Genomic DNA, 20,028 nt, shown 5'->3' with positions numbered 1-20,028 from the left:
AGGCTAATTTTGTGTGTTGGTTAGCACATATTTTTAAGAATTACTCCTTAAGTTTGAACTTCCTATTTTGTCTTTTTACTTTTTCTTTAGCCTACATTGTAAGGACTATTAATGTTACATGTTTTATTTTCTGAACACTAGTTCCATTTGCAGATAACTCATGCTTCGATTGGCATACTACTAGGTAGAGCTGGGTGGGAAGGGAAGGAACTAAAGAACACTGCAGCGGTCTTACTACCGCAGCATGCAGGCCAGATTTGACTTGCTGCTTCTTTCTACAAATCACGTTTCAATGGAACACACCATGCTTCTTTGTTCACATATTCTCTGTGACAGCTTTTAATCTGTGGCCCCAGAGTAGAGTAGCAGAGACCAGAAGTACTATCTGAGCTTTGACAGAAAAACAAATTTCTTATCACTTGCCTCTCTCATTTTCCTTCATGGATATTTTATTATTCGAAGCAACATTTATACAGTTTTATACGTATATATCTTTACCATTGAGACATGAATTAGAACTGAGTCAAGTTACTCTTTATTGACATATGTTCTTTAATTTTCATGTTGGGGATAGTGCAACATGAAATCTTATTCCCATCTGCCACATTACTTGCAGGAATGGGTTCTTAAAGAGCTCCCATAATTCATGATTAATTTAGTCAAAGAATGAAATATTTAACAGCTGAAAAGATTCTTTTATGTCAACATGTAAACACCTTTATGTCAACATATAAGTGAACTATAAGGTGTATTTGAGAAATCAACTTTGAAATAATGATTCCTGATGTATTTTTAATTCAAAATGTATTTTTTTTTAGTTTTTAAACAAAGTAAGGTTTTATTAATATCTTTCTGGTTCATACTTGGAAAAAATGTGAACTGTTTTGCCGTTTAAAATTATTAATTTGAGGGGCCAGAGTGGTAGTATAGTCGGTAGGGCATTTGTCTTGCACATGGCTGACCCGGATTCAATCCCATATGGCCCCCCGAGTGCAGAACTAGGTGTAGCCCCTGAACATCGCTGGGTGTGGCCCACCCCCTAAATAAAACTAAGTTGAGGGTCTGAAGAGACAGTACAGGAGGTAGGGCACTTGCCTTGCAAGCTGTTGCATTAACTTCAATTTTGATTTGAATCTCCAGCACCACATTTAGTCCTCTAAGCACCTCCAGGGTCCTGAGTATGGAACCAGGAATAGCCTTGGCTATTGTTACATGTGACTCAAAGCCGCCATCCCCCAAGTAATAATAAAATTTTACTAGTAAATTGAATATTTTATTATTTACTTGGGCTATTTTGCCTTCTTTATTTTCTACTTTGCCTCCTTTATTCTTAGTAACAAGTTAAAAATCTTACTATATATTATACTCCCCCCCCGTACTTTGTTATAATAAGAATATATATTAAAGTGTTTCTATTCATGGTTCCACTATCACATTATAAATGTAATTTTAAGGGGTTATCAGTCTCTTGTAAGTTCGGAGTGCTGTGTAGACAAATAGAGAAATGGTGGCTGAAAAAAGAGTGGAGGGGAGAGGGAGAAGAGATAGATGAGAAGCAGCGAGGTCCAGATCAGGGGATTCAAGTACAGAGGTGGTGTTGAGGAATGATAGAGCCAAATACCCAAACCACAGAGGCAACAACTCTGAAATTAGGAGACCTAAATTTAACAACTGAACTTGGAATGGTGCCGATCAAGAGGGCATGCTGGGGGAAATGGGGCCAGGAGGAATCTGGGAGGGCACCAGGGAGCATTAGTGGAGAGAAGTTGACCCTGGTGGTGAGATTGATGCTCCAATAGTGTATGTCTAAAACTCACCAAAGAATAAATCACAGTTCTTAAAATTGAGTTTAGAAGATTTTTAAAAAGAAATTGAGCCTGAATAAAATGGTTCCTCTGATTTAAAGGAGAGTGATCTGATCTTTGAAATTGTTTAGGTTCTTTTTTTTCCACCCCTTAAATTTGTGATTCTGAGAACCTTTGTAATTTTTTAAAAGTTACTTTTTCCAAATTTACGTTATATTGTAAAGGGCCCATTATTGCCCCATTTTCACTATATTAGGGATAAAGGAGACGGTCCGGAGAAGGATGTTTAAAGGAGAACCATAGTCAGAAATCAAAATGTCCTCAAGACTGTTGTTAGGGCAAGTGAAGAAAGAGCAGCGCATGACCTTGATAATCATGGGTCATATTTTGGTGTAGGAGAGTTCATGCATGTCTTCATTTTCCTTACATGGTAATAAGAAAACCAAAATCTGAATCCTAAATCTAGCTCTCTTTGGGCAGATTATACCACCTTTGGAGTCTTGGTCTTATATAAAAGAGGAACGACAACTAGATGGTTTTTTTTTTAATGGTGCTGGAAATCAAACCCAGGACCTCATACATGCTAGACATGTGGTTTACCACTGAACCATCTCTCTGACCCAAGTTAACTGATTTTTAAGTTTTTTTCCCCCAAAGTCTCAATTTTTTTTTTCTTTTTGGTTTTTTAGTTCAGAGGAATTGTAATTCCCATGTAATTCATGTGTAATTCATGTAATTCATGTGTAATTCATAGGAAAAGAAATGGCCAAAACAAGAAAAGATTGAGCAGACAGATGGCCAGGACATCATTTGAGAACTAGTATTTCAGACAGGGTCTCAGAGTTTTTCTTTTCTTTACCTTTAGAGTTCTGAAAAATTATTGGAAAGTATGGAAGAGAGCAAACAGTTTGAGTTCTATTAGTGGCAAGAATTTTGTTCCTCAAATTCTTAGCCCATAATGAAAGAATTTTGACATAACCTATGGCTAATTTGGAGGTGCGCTTCTATACTATGCCTCTGTGGAATTTAGTTTTTATTTTTACTGATTTGGTGTGGGAGGGGACACACCCAGGGTGCTTTGGACTTACTCCTATCTCTGCACTCAAGAATCACTCCTGGCTAGCACTGGGGCCCATGTGGAATGTGGGGCATTGAACCCGGTCTGCCGTGTACAAGGCAAGCACCCCTACCTTCTGGACCGGCACTCCAGTCCCCTGATTTGTTTTTGCCTAGATGAAAGTAGCAAGCATTTACCTTGTATTATTAGAAATTATTAAATGCAAGAATCATATAAGAAGTTAATTATTGTGTTATTTTTCAGGTTCATGGAGCCTGCTGTCATTGTTTGTCTCGGAGGAATTTTACCATTTGGCTCAATCTTTATTGAAATGTAAGTTTTGGCAGTCACTTTTGTTTCAGTAATTTGTCAGTAGAGAATTTAGAAGCTAGTGTCTGTATAGAATCATTAGGTGGAAGATAGCAAGAGTTTATTAACCCATGATTTAGAGAAAAGGATATATGGATCAATTTTCTGCTGTTTTCAAATATTCAGATATTCAAATATTCTTTGGTGTTAGAAGGGAGATCTCCTTTATAGGAAATTTTGGAATCAAAAGTATGCATCTTAGAAAGTGATAGATCACGAATTCTAGGAGGGGTTTTTGTTTGTTTAATTGTACTTTTAAAATGTTCTTGAGAGTCCCAGGAACTTCGTAAACCTCTCAACCATTTCAGATACTGACATCTTTGATGAATAGGGTGTGTGTGTCTGTGTGTGTGGGCGGGGGTGGGGGGTGGTGGTGGTATCATATCTAGTCTCCACTTCAAAATATGTCTTTGTTTCTCAGTGTCACGGTGCTCCTTGAAGGAAATGCTCTGGATTTTTATTTGTTTTTGTTTTGTTTGGGGGCCACACCCAGCAATCTCAGGAATTACTCCTGGCTCTATTCACAGGGATCATTCCTGGCAGTGCTCTGGGGAATACATGGGGTGCCAGGAATCAAACCTGGGTCAGCTGCATGCAAGGCAAGCACCCTACCTGCTGTACTATCTCTCCAGCCTCTGCTCTGGCATTTTTACCAATATAGTTCTTTGTATATTATTTTTTCGAGAATTCACAATCATACACCTCTTACTGCTGTCCATGATAATGCAGTCATTGTGACTATAATTCCCTTCCACGTTTCCAGATGCCCTCTAGATTTGTTCTGTGTATTAAATGTCTTCGTAATAGACTTTAAATACATTAATGTCTATTAAATTGTATCTGACACCTGGATAGTTGAAAAAAATTGGTTTTTTAAGGGAATTATAATAAGACACATGACATTTTAGTGTAATTTAAAATTAGTAAAAATACACTCCTCATTAAGAAGATATACAGAGCCAAGATCTTTTTATTAGTGTCTAGTTAATGATTCTATCATTTTTCCTTTATTTATAATGCATTTTTTTGTTTTAGCTTTTTAAAAGTGTAAGGAAAACTCGAGCCTGTCCAAAGGATTCTAAATGTAATTTTCCTCTAACTTTGTGCATTCATCCTGTAGGTTTTTTTTTTTTTTAATAAATGTCACCTAATTTTGTGGCCTTTGTTAGGTCACCTTACTGAATTTTTCCAAAACATTCAACATAATTTTAATAGAAATCATATGTCCTTTCCCCCCTCATATTTATTGGTATATGTGTAATTATACAAGCAGGTGCAACTACAGATTTGAGTTGGCTTGTGGTGGTCAACTACCAGCTGAGGGCACTGTGGGCATTAGTAGGTTTTTAGAGGACTGATGTATTCTCACTTTTCGCTTGTCATTTCATCATCAGTTCAGAAATTTTGTACTTCTAGTTCTGATGCTACTTTGTGCCCTTAACCTGAATACATTGCCAGCTGTTTTCTCCTTCATGTGTCCCTGTTTATGGTACATTCTGGATCTCATTTCTTTCTGCTTTCTCGGGTACACTGTTCCATTATATAGCATCTCTACTGTATCTTGAGTTTCTCTTTTAAACACTCTCAAAAATTCATTCTCTTTGTGCCCACACAATCTTTTTAAAGTATTAATCTGATTACAGCATTTATTTGCTAAAGACTTCTGATTTTCATGAGACAAGGTTCAAGCTTCATAGCATGCCCAGTATTATGGATACACATTTTTTTTTCTTTTTGGGTCACACCCAGCGATGCTCGGGGGTTACTCCTGGCCCTACACTCAGGAATTTAGTCCTGGCGGTGCTCGGGGGACCATATGGGATGCTGAGAATCGGACTCGGGTCAGCTATTTGCAAGGCAGATACCATACCCGCTGTGCTGTCACTCCAACCCCGCTTATAATACATTATTTGATGCTATTTATGTCTCTAACCTCATCTCGTAGCTCTTAAGTTTTCATCTAAAGTCCTAGCCATACTAAATTACTTTGTTTTTTTCAGTATATTCTTAATTAAAAACTTTTTTCGTATGAGCCATTGCCTTTGCCCTATCTATTCCTAGGATATTCTTTCCACCCCACCTTTAATTTATTTGTTTTTATTAAATTGGGGCCACATCTGGCTATGTTTACGGCTTATTCCTGGCTCTGAGCTCAGGAATCACTTCTAGTGGTGCTCAGTGCACCATATGGAATGCAGGGGATTGAACCCAGGTCTACGGCATGCAAGGCAAGCGCTCTACCTGCTGTACTCTTTCTCTAACCCCTTTACCCCACCTTCTCACTTTTCCTACAGAACCCTACCCAACCAAACCAGTTAGGTGCCTCTCGTATGTGTGTTGGTCAAACATATCACATATATTGGTGTTCACTAGTAAATTTGTGTTCACCTCTTAAAGGTAAAGACTTGTTTTCGTCACAGTTGTATTTTCACTGCTTCCTTGGTAATATGATAAGAACTCTATAAGTATCAAAAGAATAAGAGATGAATACATGAACAAGAAAAGTATACTTTCCTAGTAATGTTTTCAGAAATGGAATTATGAGTGAAGGGTCTTAGTGTAAAATCCTAATTTTGCTGTATTACTGTCAGTATGCCATCAAATTTTTCATTGAACAGAAATTAAAGTTTAATAAAGCAATTTCAGTTTTGTAAAATAAAAAATGCATTGCTCTTGAATAGTTTTTCTACAAAATATGAAAGAATGAAGGAATTGGCTTTATTTTAAAATAGAGATCTTGAGATTTTTTTGTTTTTGTTTTTCATTTTCACATTTAATTTTAAGCTTCTAATGCATTGTTTCATGATGCTGAGCCTGCTTTTTTGTTGGTGGTGGTGGGCCACATTCATTGATGCTCAGGGGTTATCCCTAGCTCCACCCTCAGGGTCATTCCTGGCAGAGCTTAGGGGACTATATGGGATGCCTGGGATTGAACCAGGGTTAACTGTGTGTAAAGTAAATGCCCTATCCGTTGTACTATTGCTCTTGCCCCTGAAGGTCCTACTTTAAAATCTGCTCTTGAATGATTATCCAAGAAAATAGTTTTGAGAGAATTTTAGAAATGTTTGTTTGTTTTTGGGCCAAGCCCAGCCGAACTCAAGGCTCCTCTTGGATTGCACTCAGGGATCACCCCTGTAGCCTCTAGGGCCTATTTGGGGTACAAGGGATTGAACGTGGGTCAGCCTTGTGCAAGGCAAATGCCCTCCCTGTTCTACTATCACTCCAGTTCAAATTTTAGAAATTTTGATGGTAAAAAAATAGAACAAGATAAATAATTGGTTACTTGAAAATTTGAAATTTAAGTGAGGGGGTAAAGGTTGAAAGGATGCAAGTGAAATCTAGCAAGAACCGAATAATCTTCAAGAGTAAAGACTACTTTGCATTTTATTTAGGTATTTTATCTTCACATCTTTCTGGGCATATAAGATCTATTACGTCTATGGCTTCATGATGCTGGTGCTGGTCATCCTGTGTATTGTGACTGTCTGTGTGACCATCGTGTGTACATATTTCCTACTAAATGCAGAGGATTATAGGTGGTGAGTATCACTGTGGGAAGAGCCCCTAGGGTCATACTGTTTTAAAATGAGATTGCATTTGAAATGTGGAAAGTGGAGTAAAAGATACAGAAAGTGTGTTTCTTAAGAATATTTGTTGTTTCAAAAGCGATGAAGATTTTTGAGGAAAAAACTTCAGATTCTTTTGTTTTAATTTGTTTACTGTGTTGGAATTATTTTCACTACATGCTTGATGAGATAAGAGTTTTGTGCAGTAACATTAATGTCTCCATTTTAAATGCAAGACAGGTTTGAAAAAGAAAATGGTTGATTTAAGGTGATCTAGAATAAAGAATCTGATAAAATCCAGACTTTTCCCCCTAATTTTTAGACTTTGCTTGTGAATATAGATAAGTGCTATGTGCCTGTATACAAAATATAGTTTTTCACAAAACTGTTTTCTGTAAACTTGTTTCAGTGGCGTCTTTTTGTTATTTTTTTAAGGCAATGGACAAGTTTTCTCTCTGCCGCATCAACTGCAATCTATGTTTACATGTATTCCTTTTACTACTATTTTTTCAAAACAAAGTAAGTAAAGACTTTTTCTTATTTTTGTGTAGGAGATTTGTCATTTAAATACTACAATTTAAAGTTTTATGTGATAATAAAAGTGACATACTGAATGTGGTAATTTTGTTTTATTTCAGGATGTATGGCTTATTTCAAACATCATTTTACTTTGGATATATGGCGGTATTTAGCACAGCCTTGGGGATAATGTGTGGTAAGTTCTGATGCCCTCTGATTATCATGAGTAATATTGGTATTTTAGTGTTAATATCATGGACATTTAAAATCTGTAAAAGTATTCTGTATATATTTCTTTCAAAACATCTTATTTTATCTTTACAGGAGCAATTGGTTACATGGGAACAAGTGCCTTTGTCCGAAAAATCTATACTAATGTGAAAATTGACTAAAGATCCAAGAAAACCTGGAACTTCGGATCAATTTCTTTTTCATAGGGGTGGAACTTGCACAGCATAAAAAGCGCAAGAAGAGATTTTGGCTTTAACACTGGGTACTTTGTGGGTCTCTTTCATGGATGACTTAAAGTAACATCTATTTCCATTGATCCTATAGGTTCTTACTGACTGCTTTCTCCAACTGTTCACAGCAAATGCTTGGATTTTATGAAGTAGGCATTACTACAATACATGGCTAATCTTCCCAAAAACTAGCTCATTAAAGATGAAATAGACCAGCTCTCTTCAGTGAAGAGGACAAATAGTTTATTTAAAGCATTTGTTCCAATTAAATAAATGGAGGGAAACTTGGATGCTAAATTACATGAATAGAAATCTTCCTGGCACGTAGTGTTTCTGTGTTACTGAAAAATGATGTTCCAGAAAGATTACTTTTTTTCTCTTATTTTTACTGCCATCGTCAACCTATTATGGGACATTTTTATATATTGAGTCTGGGTTCTCTTTTGATCTGCTTTCCCTCCCCACCCCATTCAACTTCATCCTTTTTTAAAAAAATATATACAAAGAGAATTAAAAAATATTAAATCCTGCATGTAATATCTGCTGTAATCTTGGTTGGACCAACCTCCCATTTATTTATCATAAATCTATTCAGTTACATCTTAATTCCATCCAAAGAAGATAAAGTCTGAAGGTAGAGGTGTACTTTCTCTCTCTCTGCTACACAATGTACTGTACAGTTAGAAAGCAAAGTGTTGAATGGAGAAGATGTTTGTTTCTATTAAACATTTTGAGATTTAGATAAACTACATTTTAACTGAATGTCTAAAGTGATTATCTTTTTTCCTCCCCTCAAGTTAGTCTTACATCTTTTTTGGGGTTGAATGAAGGTTTTACATAAGAAATTATTAAAAAAAAATAAGGGTGGGTGGGTGGGTAATAAATGTATATAACATTAAATAATGTAACGTAGGTATAGATTCCCAGATGCATTTGGATGTACAGATTGACTACAGAGTGCTTTTTTCTGATGATGATTGGTGTAGAAATGTGTGAGTTCGGATGCTTTTTACATCTTGCCTACCACTGCATGAAACATGGGGCTTTCTTCAAAATGTGTGTGTGTCTTACTTTGGGGAGGGGGGATTGTTTTCTCTTTTTTCTGGAACTCCTACAGGAGCAAGATTTGTAATTAAGAAACATTTAATTTTGTTAATCCTGTCTGGGGCACTTAAGTAACTTCTAAAGCATTACTGCTTTAGAAATGTTAAAATAAAATTTCCTGACCAAATTGTTTTGTGAAAATAGCTGTGTTTGCAATTTGAAGATATCTTTTCAAAAAGAAGTATTATTACTGAATGCAACTTTTAAATTATGCTATGAACTAAACTTTTCTGATACAGGGAACCCACACTTTAAAACCCTGACGCTTGCTTACAGCTAGACTGTCTAGTACTTCACCATGTGAGTGACAAGCCCTCTGAAAGCAATTGTGGCACGGTAACTGTTCAGGTTGGTGTACCGTGAAAAATAGGGATGGAATAAAGTGGTTAGCTTACTATTGGATAAACAAATAAAGGTTATAGTTTTCTAAATAGTGGTTTTAATTTTTTTAATTTTTAATACATCTTTCTGGGACTGTTCATAATGTGAAATTTTTCCTAGGACCATTGAGTTTCTAGTTTTAATAGTTTGCTACACAAATGACCACCTAAAACAGTACTATATATTGGTATTTTCAGAAAGACTGGAAACCGCTGTATTGAAATCTTAATGTGAAATTCATGCCATAAGTAGTTTTCATCACAGAGTATGTTTGTAAATTAATAGACTGCATTCTGCAATGTGACATGTATGGACTATAAAGAGTGAATTTTTGAATTTTTTTCTAACCACTTACGTATGACTGTCACGAGTGAATAGAAATCTGATCATAAGCTCTGAGTTCTTTCAGACCAATTCCTTATAGTTTGTATAATCCACCAGCTCTTCCATTTTCTCTTTCTTCTCACCTGCTTTTAACATCTTAAAAGAAACAATCATATTTTAATGGCTTAAATAATTTTTTACTACAAGTAATGGACTTAACATGTAAGTCACTGATGGGGTAGAAATTTGACAGCAAGCTTTTGCCTTATTAAAATTAAATTTGTATTATGAATCAGGTTATGATGTAGAATTTTGTGGAGAGGGATCGGGTTGGGCCAAACCTAACAGTGCTCAGGGCTTACTCCTGGCTTTGTGCTCAGGTATTACTCTTGGTGGTGCTGGAGGACTCCATTGGGTGCCAGAGATTGAACCCAGGTCAGTTGCACGTAAGGCAACTACCGCCTTCCCTTCTGTACTATCTTGCTTGCCCCTGATAGAGGAGTTTTAAAGAAGGAATGGTTAGCTGCTTTCAGGTACACCATTTTGACCACTAAATTGAACTGTTAAAGCCTTCTGGCATAGTCAATGAAAAAGTTTTTAATTTGCAAATACATTGTGCTCTAATTACCTTGAAAACTTCTTTAAGAATTATATGTTGGTTTATGACTTCATAGAGAGGCTGGATGTGTGTTTGTCTAGAAGAAGCTGTAATTCATAAACATTTAGCTCCCAAGTTTTTAGTTGCAGAATAGTATTTAATTAAAGAGCCATTTTTTTCACCCCATGCTGTATATCTGTTTTTAATTTGTTAACATTAGTTGTTCATCTTATCAACTGATGCTGTGAACACTCAGAAATTAAGAATAAATGTTTTTGTATCTGTAAGCATGCTTCTCCTGAAATGTAGCTGCATTTGAAGTTGGCATCATATATCCTAGTTCAAGAGCAGGATAAGGTGGAAATGTGATGGCTGGAGGTAAAAGATTCTTAGTATTACCATATTTGGCTCCTCGTAATTATATCATGGTGATAAATCTGAACCTGGCGAGTGGTACAATTGAATATATTCATTGAGAGTGGATGGACCTTTATAGAAAAGTGGTTGCTGCAGATTCTAGTTCTTTCAAAATCCACTTTAGGGTTTATTCACAGATTGTGTTCAGTTGGTAAAAATTTTGTTTAATGTTTATCAACCACCTTATGCCATATGTTTGCAAGTGTTATTTTTTATTTTGAATTTTTACAAATGTAAAATATAGACAGTGTATTAATGTTACTTATTCAGGAAAATCTATATACTGAAGGGCTTTTATATATATATATATGAATCTGGGAAAGTAAAGCCTATTTGTTAACTATACACTGCGGTTCCATCTGATTTGAAATTTAGATTTCAGCATGTCTTAGGCTTCATTTTATTGATTTATTAGAACATATAATAAACAAGTAGTGATGTGTGAAAACAAAGTATTCATTTTTATTTTATATTCTATATCTTTCCAAAAGTCCCTTAATTATGAAACTATTTTAACAGTCAAGATGTAAAGGAGATCAGAAAAGTGAAAATTCCTAACAATTGTAAGTCTGTACAGAAATAGACTAGATGTAGGGATAAGGTAGATCAGAAAGATGACAGCTTCAGAGATTGTTTATAACAATTCAGTTCAATTTAAGGGATGTTTCTTTATTGGGTTTTCTAAAAGTCATCTGATTTTACATTTATGTTGAAGCTGAGGATAAAGAGAAAACAGTAAAAATTCGGTTTGTGGGAATAAACTTGTAAAATCTGCTTGCAGTGAAATATTTGTGATCTTTTAAGTTGAAAAAGTAGTTTCCTTTGGTTTACCCCAGTTAATCAAATTAGGTTATTTGGAAGCTACAGGCGTTATAAATGCTTATAAAAATAATAGAATTCTATTTTAAGAATAGGCGAGTGTACTTGGAAAAGCAGTTCCACGGCTTTTTCTGCAGTATCAAACTTGATAGTTTCAAACAATCAATGAGAGAGCTAGAAGGGAAGTTATTTCTCATCACTTTCATTTTGTATACATCACTGATTTGTGCAGGTCATTATTCCAACTGACTTTAGTAATAGAAGTCCAGTGTCTAATCTAGTCTGCTAATTAACTGAAGTTGGATTTTTAAAAAGTAATAAAAAATTGAATGTATTTCCCTTGGATGTTTCATTTCTTTCCTTTTTGAAAGAGGGGAACAAAGCATATTGACTCACTCTATTACTGGCATGCATATGAAGAGATTGCTGGAAGTGTTCAACAAAAAAAGCCGTGGCCAGATAGCACGTAGCTGGAGATTTTGAAAGTCACATGATCTCTGTCAAAACTCCTTGATTGTTGTAACACACCTTAGTAGACAGTACATGAACAAATGAGCATTAACTGTGTTTCACCAGAATGAAAAAGCAATGACCCAGTTTGCTGACCTCTGAAAAGAGAGGCTTAGGGCCTTATTTCCCCACCCCCAAATCTTTATTTAGTTTGGGTGGGGGGAAGTGCACAGAACACTGAAAACATTCCTCAAAGAAAAAGTTTTGTCTTAAAAATGATAGTTTCTTTTATTACCATTCTTTAGGGGGTGGGGTGCGAGCACCTGCCAATAATTCTCTGCCAATAGGCTAGTGGTTCAGGTCTCAGGGCTGAGGATGTGCTGCTCAGGCTCTGCGGTGCTGAGCTACCCAGGCCAACCTCACCCCTCAAGGAATAAACCCAGCACTGCTTGGGACCATGCGGCACCAGGGGATCAAACTGGGGTCAGCCACACAAGCACCTTAACCTCTGGACTATCTCTGGCTTTTTTGATTTGTATACTATTTTCAACTCCAACTTTGAAGTCCTACTTCCTCCATGCCTGTCATTCTCCTAATAATAGATTTATTTATCAAGCGCATATCACATATGTTCCCTCAAAACCATCTACCCCCCAAAAAAAAGTAACTAAAGGGTCTCTAATGTTTGAGCCCCAAAGTAACCAAAATAACTGCTGTAACTATAAAATGGAATTTGGTTGTTGTTTGCCACTTTAACCTGTTGAGCAGATAATATATGTAGATGTTACAATAAAAATTAGCTTTTTGTACAGTAGAAGGGACTTTTTTTTTTAACAACTTGTGGATTTTTAATGTTGCTACCCCCCCCCCCCCCCCATTGCTTTTGTTCTAATGATACCTGGTACTCACACACTTGGTCTCTTTTCTTACAATTATTTTTTTAATTTTTGTTTGTACCACTGAAGTACAGAGTTACAAAGTTAATTCATGACTGAATTTCAGGCATACAATGTTCGAACACCAATCTCTCAACCAGTGTCCCAGTTTCCATCCTCCTACTTTTACCCCCACCTTTTAGGTGCAATAGTTTACAAAACAGTTAATGGTAGGTTATCACGCATGTCACTTCACCTCCTTTCAGCACCTGCTCCTGGTGGTCTCACTCTTGTACCAGAAATCACAAAGCAGTGCCAATGATAGCTGGGTAGTAATGGGGCCATGGAGATTGAACTTGCTGCATGTACTCAATCAGAGACACATCCCTAAGACTTTTATTATGGTGTGACAGAATCAGATTTCCTCCAATTTGTACTTTTTTATTTCCAGTTCTCAACCTCCTTGGTTATTTTCTACTGAGTATATTGATTCAATCAACAGTGATACTCAAACAGTTCCTGTTAGCCAAATAGTTACTTTTGTTATAAATTTGGAGGACTTAACCTCTTGAGTGAACACTTTGTTTCATTGGAAAATTAGGGTTATAGATGAATCCGTTACACAGCTTTTGAATTTTCAAGTGAGTACTTTTTAAATATTTGCTTACAGTTTAATATTAGAAAGGAGGATAGCCTGGATTTACCATGGAGTCCATGGTGATGTAATTTCCATATATATTTAGAATGCTCAAAGTTTTGCATGATGTTTTTGGGAGGTGATGTATGTGCTTGGTAGTGCTCAAAAGCTACTCACAGCTCTGCTTGTGGGTCACTCCTGGCAGTGCTTAGGGACTGTTTGGTACTGTAGATTGATCCTGGACTGCCTGCATGCAAAGTATGCATTTCTGTCTCATGGTTCATTTCTCTGGCACCAAAATTTTGCATCCTTAGGTGATAAAAGTTTGCAGTTTTAAAAATGAAGGTGGTTATGTAAATCTTTTATAACTGGTCAGCGTCAAGGTTTTTTTTGTTTGTTTGTTTTTAAGTGACTCCTAACATTCAGAGACTTAGACTTCAGGAAAGACACGTAAGAAATGTAAGGTGGTTCCAAAGTTGGAGTTGACCAGAGGGATCTGTTGCAGGTTCTAGACAAGGTGGGTAGGACACACATGAATAGTTAAGGTCATGAATTTAGCGGGTGCTCTTAACAAACTGGCATATGGATACAGACTATGTACCAACTATGCCAGACAGGTGAAACAGTAAGGCCCTGTTAGCATGGCTGGGCGGTGTTTGGTACAACAAGAGATGGAGGTGACAAGAGCCAAAGTTGGAAAGGAGTTGTTCAACAAACCTTCCTATGTCAGATAGACAGCTAGATGGACAACCCTGAGTTCAGAGAAACATTCAGAAACAGTATGAGGAGAATGTGGCCTGGTTGGAGTTAGTCCTGAGGACAAATGGCAGATGCTTGAGAATTGCAAGACAACCTGGCCTCTGGGTAGAGGAGCACAGAGAGGATTAGTTGATAGAGAACAAACCAGACTGAAAATAGGGGATAGCTTGTATTCACTTCAGTGTTTTCATAGGAGTGTGAGCAATAGTGGAGAAATCCAAGATGTGCATCCAAAAATGGATCCAAGTTCAGCGTTATTATTTATTTTGGTCCTAAAGTCCTTTTAAAATCTACCTGTAGTTTTTTTCATGGGTGATGCATACATATGTATGTCAATAATCATTGACAATACTATAAAATGTTAGGAATATAATGATACACCTTTGTGTATGCACTGTCAGATGCTCCCCACACCAAAGTTCATGTGCCATCTTACCATCTAAAAGACCCCGTACCCCGTACCTCTTTAGTTTTCACTAAGTCTAGAGGTTGGGGGAGCTTATTTGATGTTGTCATTCGTATTCTAAGTTACACGCATTTTCTTATTACATTTAACAATTCTTTGTATTTGACTCCAAAATAGTTTTCCATTAACTATACTAGAGCGACTTTATTATCAACTCATTTTCAGTGGGCATTTAGGTTGATTCCATGAATCTGCTATTGTGAACATGCTACTTTAAATATGGGTGCAAATATCCTTTAGAATTTGTATTCTTATGACTGTTTTCAGATAAATGCCTGAGTGATATTTGCTGGATTTTGTATTTTATCTTCATTTGAGGCACCGTGACTTACAGTAGTGTTAATGGGTTTCTTGTATGAATCATTCCATCACCTCACCCTCCACCAGTGTCTGTTTCCCTCCACCACTGGTTCAGCGTCATCCATGTCCCCCATTCTGCTCTTACCCATTCCTATTTTTAAATTTCCACCTCAATTTCCATTGAGGCTGTACTAATTTATATTCCCAAAACAATGTATCGAAGTTCCTTAGAAAAATTAATTTTTCAAAGTATTTGGAATCGGGGGATGGAGAAATATTGCAGGGTTGAGGCTCTCGCCTTGCTTGTGGCAGATCCAGGTTAGTCACTGGAAGCACATGGTCTGAGTATCTCTAGATGCAGCCCTGGGGTGGCAAAACCACTGATGGGTATGTCCTGAGGCCCCTCAAGGACTGGGTAATCTCACCTCATGCATGGGCCAGGTCTTTGCATTGACTCATCAGTTCTGTTGGCTGAGAATCATGAATAGAAGTCCCTAGGACTCCTGAGTACTGCTTGGAAGCCACCCCCCTCCAAGATTTTGTTTAGAACCAGATTTCAGTGTAACTTGTAAAAGTAATGCCTGAGGGACTGGAGTGATAGCACAGCGGGTAGGGTGTTTGCCTTGCACACAGCTGACCCGGGTTCAATTCCCAGCATCCATATGGTCCCCTGAGCACCACCAGGAGTAATTCCTGAGTGCAGAGCCAGGAGTAACCCCTGTGCATCGCTGGGTGTGACCCAAAAAGCAAACAAAAAAAGTAATGCCTGAGAGCTCCAAGAGCCAAGGATGTGCATGTGTGATGCCCTGGTTTGATCCCTGGCACTACATGATTCTTGAGCACCACCAGGAGTCACCCCTGAGCACTGGCAGGTGTGACAAAACAATAATCAGGAACCATAGAAGAGAAAAAACTATGACTCATATTCAGTTTTTCCTTTTCTCCTATCCAGATAATCTAATTGTTATTTGTTACTTCATAGCCTAACAATTATAACTAATAAATTGTCATCCAGAAGCATCGCTGCCTGCGGGATATTTGGCCAGAGTGTTGGTGAGATTTGGCATCTACTCATCAGTGAGGAATTAGAGGCAATAAACTCACTGCACTGGTGCTTGTACTAGAGGGTGCCTGTTATGTCTGCTTTCTGGGAAAATTCCCTCCTAATGAGGAAGCCAGTTGGTGCTTTGCCTACTGCCGTCTGGAGACCTGGAGTGTCACAGAAGTTTGTTAGATCTTTTAGATGTTGACTGTGTGGACTGTGGCGTTGGGTTTGACTCCTTCCAGCTTTCAGACCAAAATTCCATTCAGCCCCCTTCTACGCCTGTTGCCTGTTTAATGGCCACTTGGCCTTCCATGCCATTTGGTGGTATCCATTATTCCCCACCCCACCCCCCATTCCTTCTTCCCAAACGTCAGTTTCTAGTCACAACATGCCCAACTGACCCCATGTCTGTGCCCATGATGAAAATAACAAAGTCGGATCAACATGTATTTCTAAGGTCCAAGACAAACTAGCATCCGTGGACCCTTGCAGTTGATGTGTAAACCTCTGTGATTTGGTGGACTTATTTTTGTAGTTAATATAGAAGACAAGTGAGGATAATGCAAGAAACTGAGCCCTCTGAAGCCCAGCTCTGAGGTCCTTGATTATTTTTTCTGTAAAAGAGTGAACCTGTATGAAGTCAGTTTTTCTGCTTGTAGTTTAAGAAAAGATTCTGCCAGGTGTGATCCCAGTAATCTTTATACACTGCGGTATGTTTTACTTATTGGGACAATTTTGCTTACATGAAATACCGTCGAAACATCTAATGGTTATATTTTGTGCCAATAAATCAAAATAGCTCAGTTCTAACAGCTTACCATTTAAGATACAGCATAGAAGTGGTTTTCAAATATCTTATTTTCCAAAATGGTGTGAATATGTGGGGTTCTTGTCCACCCAAAGGTGCTCATAGATCTCTCAGAGGCCAGCCTGGAGATGATGGGGGTACCATAGGCGGTTCGCGAATTGGGACTATTATTGGGGATCTGAACCACACTATCGTGGCCACAGCAGCATGCAATACACGTGCTGTTACCTCTTATCTCCGCCGGTGGGCATGTGTTTTTAATGGGCAAAAGATAACTAGACTCCAGAAACTGGTTGTTTCCATTATGTCATGAAACGTGGATGGTAAAACGTTGTGATTTTACACAAATAGTTGGTACTGATGTTGAGTCTTTCTGCTCGCAGGGAGCATCTTAGACTTTACCTCCCAAAGGACAGGGTGGCCCGGAAGGCGGTGGACAGGGCACACTGGCACACTTGAGGCCAGGTGCTGCCTTCGGAGCTCTAGTGGCCACCACCCGCCTGTGCCCACGTGTGCCTCGAGGAGTTGTGAAGTGAGTTCGGAGACAAGCCAGGCGGAAAGCCGCCTCGGGTCCCCAGGAGCGGCGTTCCCGAGGCGCGGGGATCGCGGAGGCGAGAGGCACGGGGCGCCCCGGGCGGTCGCGGCGGACGCGCGGGACCCGCGAACCCGCGGACTCGGGCTCCCGATGCCGCACCGCGCTCCCCTTCCTCTGAAGTTGCGGAGGTACCGGGAGGAGGAGGAGGGGCCTGGCCGCGGGCGCCCGAGTGATTGGCTGTCCGGGGCCCCTGGCGAGGGCCGTGTGGTCCAGCCCGGGCGGAGAGGGGCGGAGCGGCCACGGCTCCAGCCCCCGCCACAGTCGCAGCCGCCGCCGCAGCCTCGGCCGCCCGGCAAGTAGCTCCGAGCGGCGGCTTTCGGGGCGCCCCGACGCGGACGGGGGGCGCCGCGCTCTGCTCGCCGCGGGCTCGAGTCATGTCCGGCAGCCGCGCGTAAGCGCCGCCGAGCCGCGCCGACCCGGTGCCCGCCGCCGCGCCCGAGCCGAGCTCTCGGTCCCCGCAGGTCCCTCGCTCTCCGCCGGCCCCTCATCACCATGCCCCCGGCGGCTGCGCTCGGGGCCCTGGTGCCCGGGCGGCTGCTGCTGCTGCTGCTGCTGCTGCTGCCGCCGCTGCCGCTGCCCCAGCACGCCGGGCTCCTCGGGTCGCGCTCGGACCTGGCTGCCGCGGACGACTCGGCGCGGGGAGGCGAGGAGGGCGCGGAGCAGCAGCTGGAGCCGTACCACGACCCGTGCAAAGCCGGTAGGTGCCGCCGCGGGCCAGTCCCGCAGAAGTTTGCCTTTGAAATGCAAATGAGGAGGTGGGCGAGCCCGCAGCGCTGGCTGCGGGGCGGGTTCCCCTTCCACCCCGCGGCCCCGGGAGCCCCCCGGCTCCCCGCGCAGACAATGCCCCTGCGGACCGTTCCGCTGCGCCCTGGACGTCCTGGCCGCGCGGGCCGGCGGCTCTCGCGGGGGACTGGGGGACCGGCGGCTAAGAGGGTGCTCCGGCGTCCGCGACCCGCTCGGGGTCGCCTGACAGTTCGGTGGCAGCCGGGCCCCGGGGCGCCTGTTCCCAGTCTCTCGGATGGGACGCGCGGGCTCCGGTCCTGGCGCGCTTCTAAGTTCCGCGCAAAGTTTCCCGCGGTGTCCCGGTAAGGAACACACATGCACGAAACTCCCCAGCGGGCGAGTGGGGAACACGGGGGTCACCAAGGGAGCGTGGCCAATACCCAGTGGCCGCCAGCGTCCCCGGGGCACCCTTGGCGCGCTCCGTACCGGGTGGGTGCTGCCTGGGCGGAGATGGAAGCCGGCAGGTGGGAGCTGCGCCCCGAGACACCGCGGGGGAGCTGTGTCCCTCTGCTCTGGCACGCGCTCACCCACTCAAGGCTCTCGGGAACTGCTTCCGAGTTGGCAAAGGTGGGGGCGTCTGCGGCACGAGAGTCCCGAGCACGACCAGGGAAGGCACAGAGCTGAGGGTGGTCCAGCTGGGACAGTGGGGAGGTGAAACTCAGGCCCTGGGGTGTTTCCCAAGGGGGGGCGGTGTCTAGCTCTAACACCCCTAGATGCACTCGAGCCGGAGACCCTCGTCCCTCCCGCGAGGCCAGGTGTGGGTGAGTGCACGCGCGGGGAGGTGGGGAGGGGGCAGCGACCCTTGCGCCCTAAAGCTCCAGGGAGAGACTGTCCCCTCCATTCTACATTGGAAACAGGTGCTAGTGGGAGCAGAGATGATCCCTGAAACCACTGCCACATAGGAGCTCATGGAAATAGCCCTTAGGGGTTTCTACTGTGACTCTCGAGGCTGTGCACCCATGAGAAGTGGGTGGAATCTGCAGGAAGTACCAGGAGGGTCTGAGAAGGGATCCTGATGCAGGTTGATCGCACCTTGAGGAGGGTTCTCCAGAGCACCGTAATCGTGTGCATCCTTGTGGGGTTCCTGGGGGTGGGGGTGGCGAGCGAGAGTAGCTGGCCCCAGGAGAGCAGCCAGCAGCCCTGGCTGAACTGCCCGCGGGACCCAGCTCAGGGGACGCTGCTGGAAGAGGTCTTCCAGCAGCATCGTTGCAGTGGTGGCCTTGCTCTGCAAAGATGGACATCAAAGCAGGAAAATGGGGTGGGGGCTAAGGTAGTAGCTCCACCATCACCTGGACTGGCAGGTCTTAGAACATTACCATGAGCCGGGGGGGGGCCCCGAGGGAGGGAGACAATGATACGGGAGTGGCTAGGACCCGGACTGGGGATGTGAACGATTTGTTGTCATTTCTCAAGTTGTTGTGGTGCACGCAGGAGCTAGGTGTGACAACCCCCTCCCCCTGCCGCCACCCCAAGAATCCCTCAAGCACCTCCAGTTTTCTGGGTGACGAGTGAAAGAGGCACGGGGCTACATGTCACTCAGACTCACCCAGTAACCTGGAGACCCGCTGGCCTGCCCTGCGCCTGGTGCTCCCTGTGAAGAGAATGCTGGGTCTCTGGGGTGTTCAGTGAGTCTTCCCTGGGAGTGCAGGTGCAGGGCTGGAAGGCAGAGGATGGAATGTGCCGGGTGTTTCCTGCCTGCTCCTGGCATCCTTCTGAGCAGTCCTGGAGTATCTCCCCACTCCCGTGACCTTCCCCACACCCTCACTCCTCCCTTATGCTGATGCTAAGATTGGCCAGAAGAGGGCGGTAGCAAGGGCGACCTGGGGCAAGGTAACTCCGTCTGCCATTCCTTGAACCACACAACAGTCTTCTAGAAGGAGCACACACAGC

At 41.8% G+C, this 20,028-nt stretch overlaps 2 protein-coding genes across 2 annotated transcripts in view; both read left to right on the top strand.

The window, feature by feature from the left end:
- Positions 1–11,381, top strand: part of TM9SF3 (transmembrane 9 superfamily member 3) — a 61,930-nt gene extending 50,549 nt beyond the window's left edge. Inside the window, exons 11-15 of the mRNA XM_056120370.1 lie at positions 3,127–3,195; positions 6,624–6,770; positions 7,233–7,316; positions 7,436–7,512; positions 7,641–11,381. Of these exons, the coding sequence (XP_055976345.1) occupies positions 3,127–3,195; positions 6,624–6,770; positions 7,233–7,316; positions 7,436–7,512; positions 7,641–7,708 (445 nt within the window). The 3' untranslated portion in view covers positions 7,709–11,381. The remainder of the gene's footprint in view (positions 1–3,126; positions 3,196–6,623; positions 6,771–7,232; positions 7,317–7,435; positions 7,513–7,640) is intronic.
- A 6,466-nt stretch (positions 11,382–17,847) lies between these two features.
- Positions 17,848–20,028, top strand: part of TLL2 (tolloid like 2) — a 130,140-nt gene continuing 127,959 nt past the window's right edge. Inside the window, exon 1 of the mRNA XM_056120778.1 lies at positions 17,848–18,052. Within this exon, the coding sequence (XP_055976753.1) occupies positions 17,848–18,052 (205 nt within the window). The remainder of the gene's footprint in view (positions 18,053–20,028) is intronic.

This window comes from Sorex fumeus, unplaced genomic scaffold (assembly GCF_029834395.1).
Source record: "Sorex fumeus unplaced genomic scaffold, SorFum_2.1 ptg000043l, whole genome shotgun sequence".
Lineage (NCBI taxonomy): Eukaryota > Metazoa > Chordata > Mammalia > Eulipotyphla > Soricidae > Sorex > Sorex fumeus.
The sequence above is the reverse complement of the archived record's forward strand: the minus strand, read 5'-3'. Positions and strand labels throughout refer to the sequence as shown.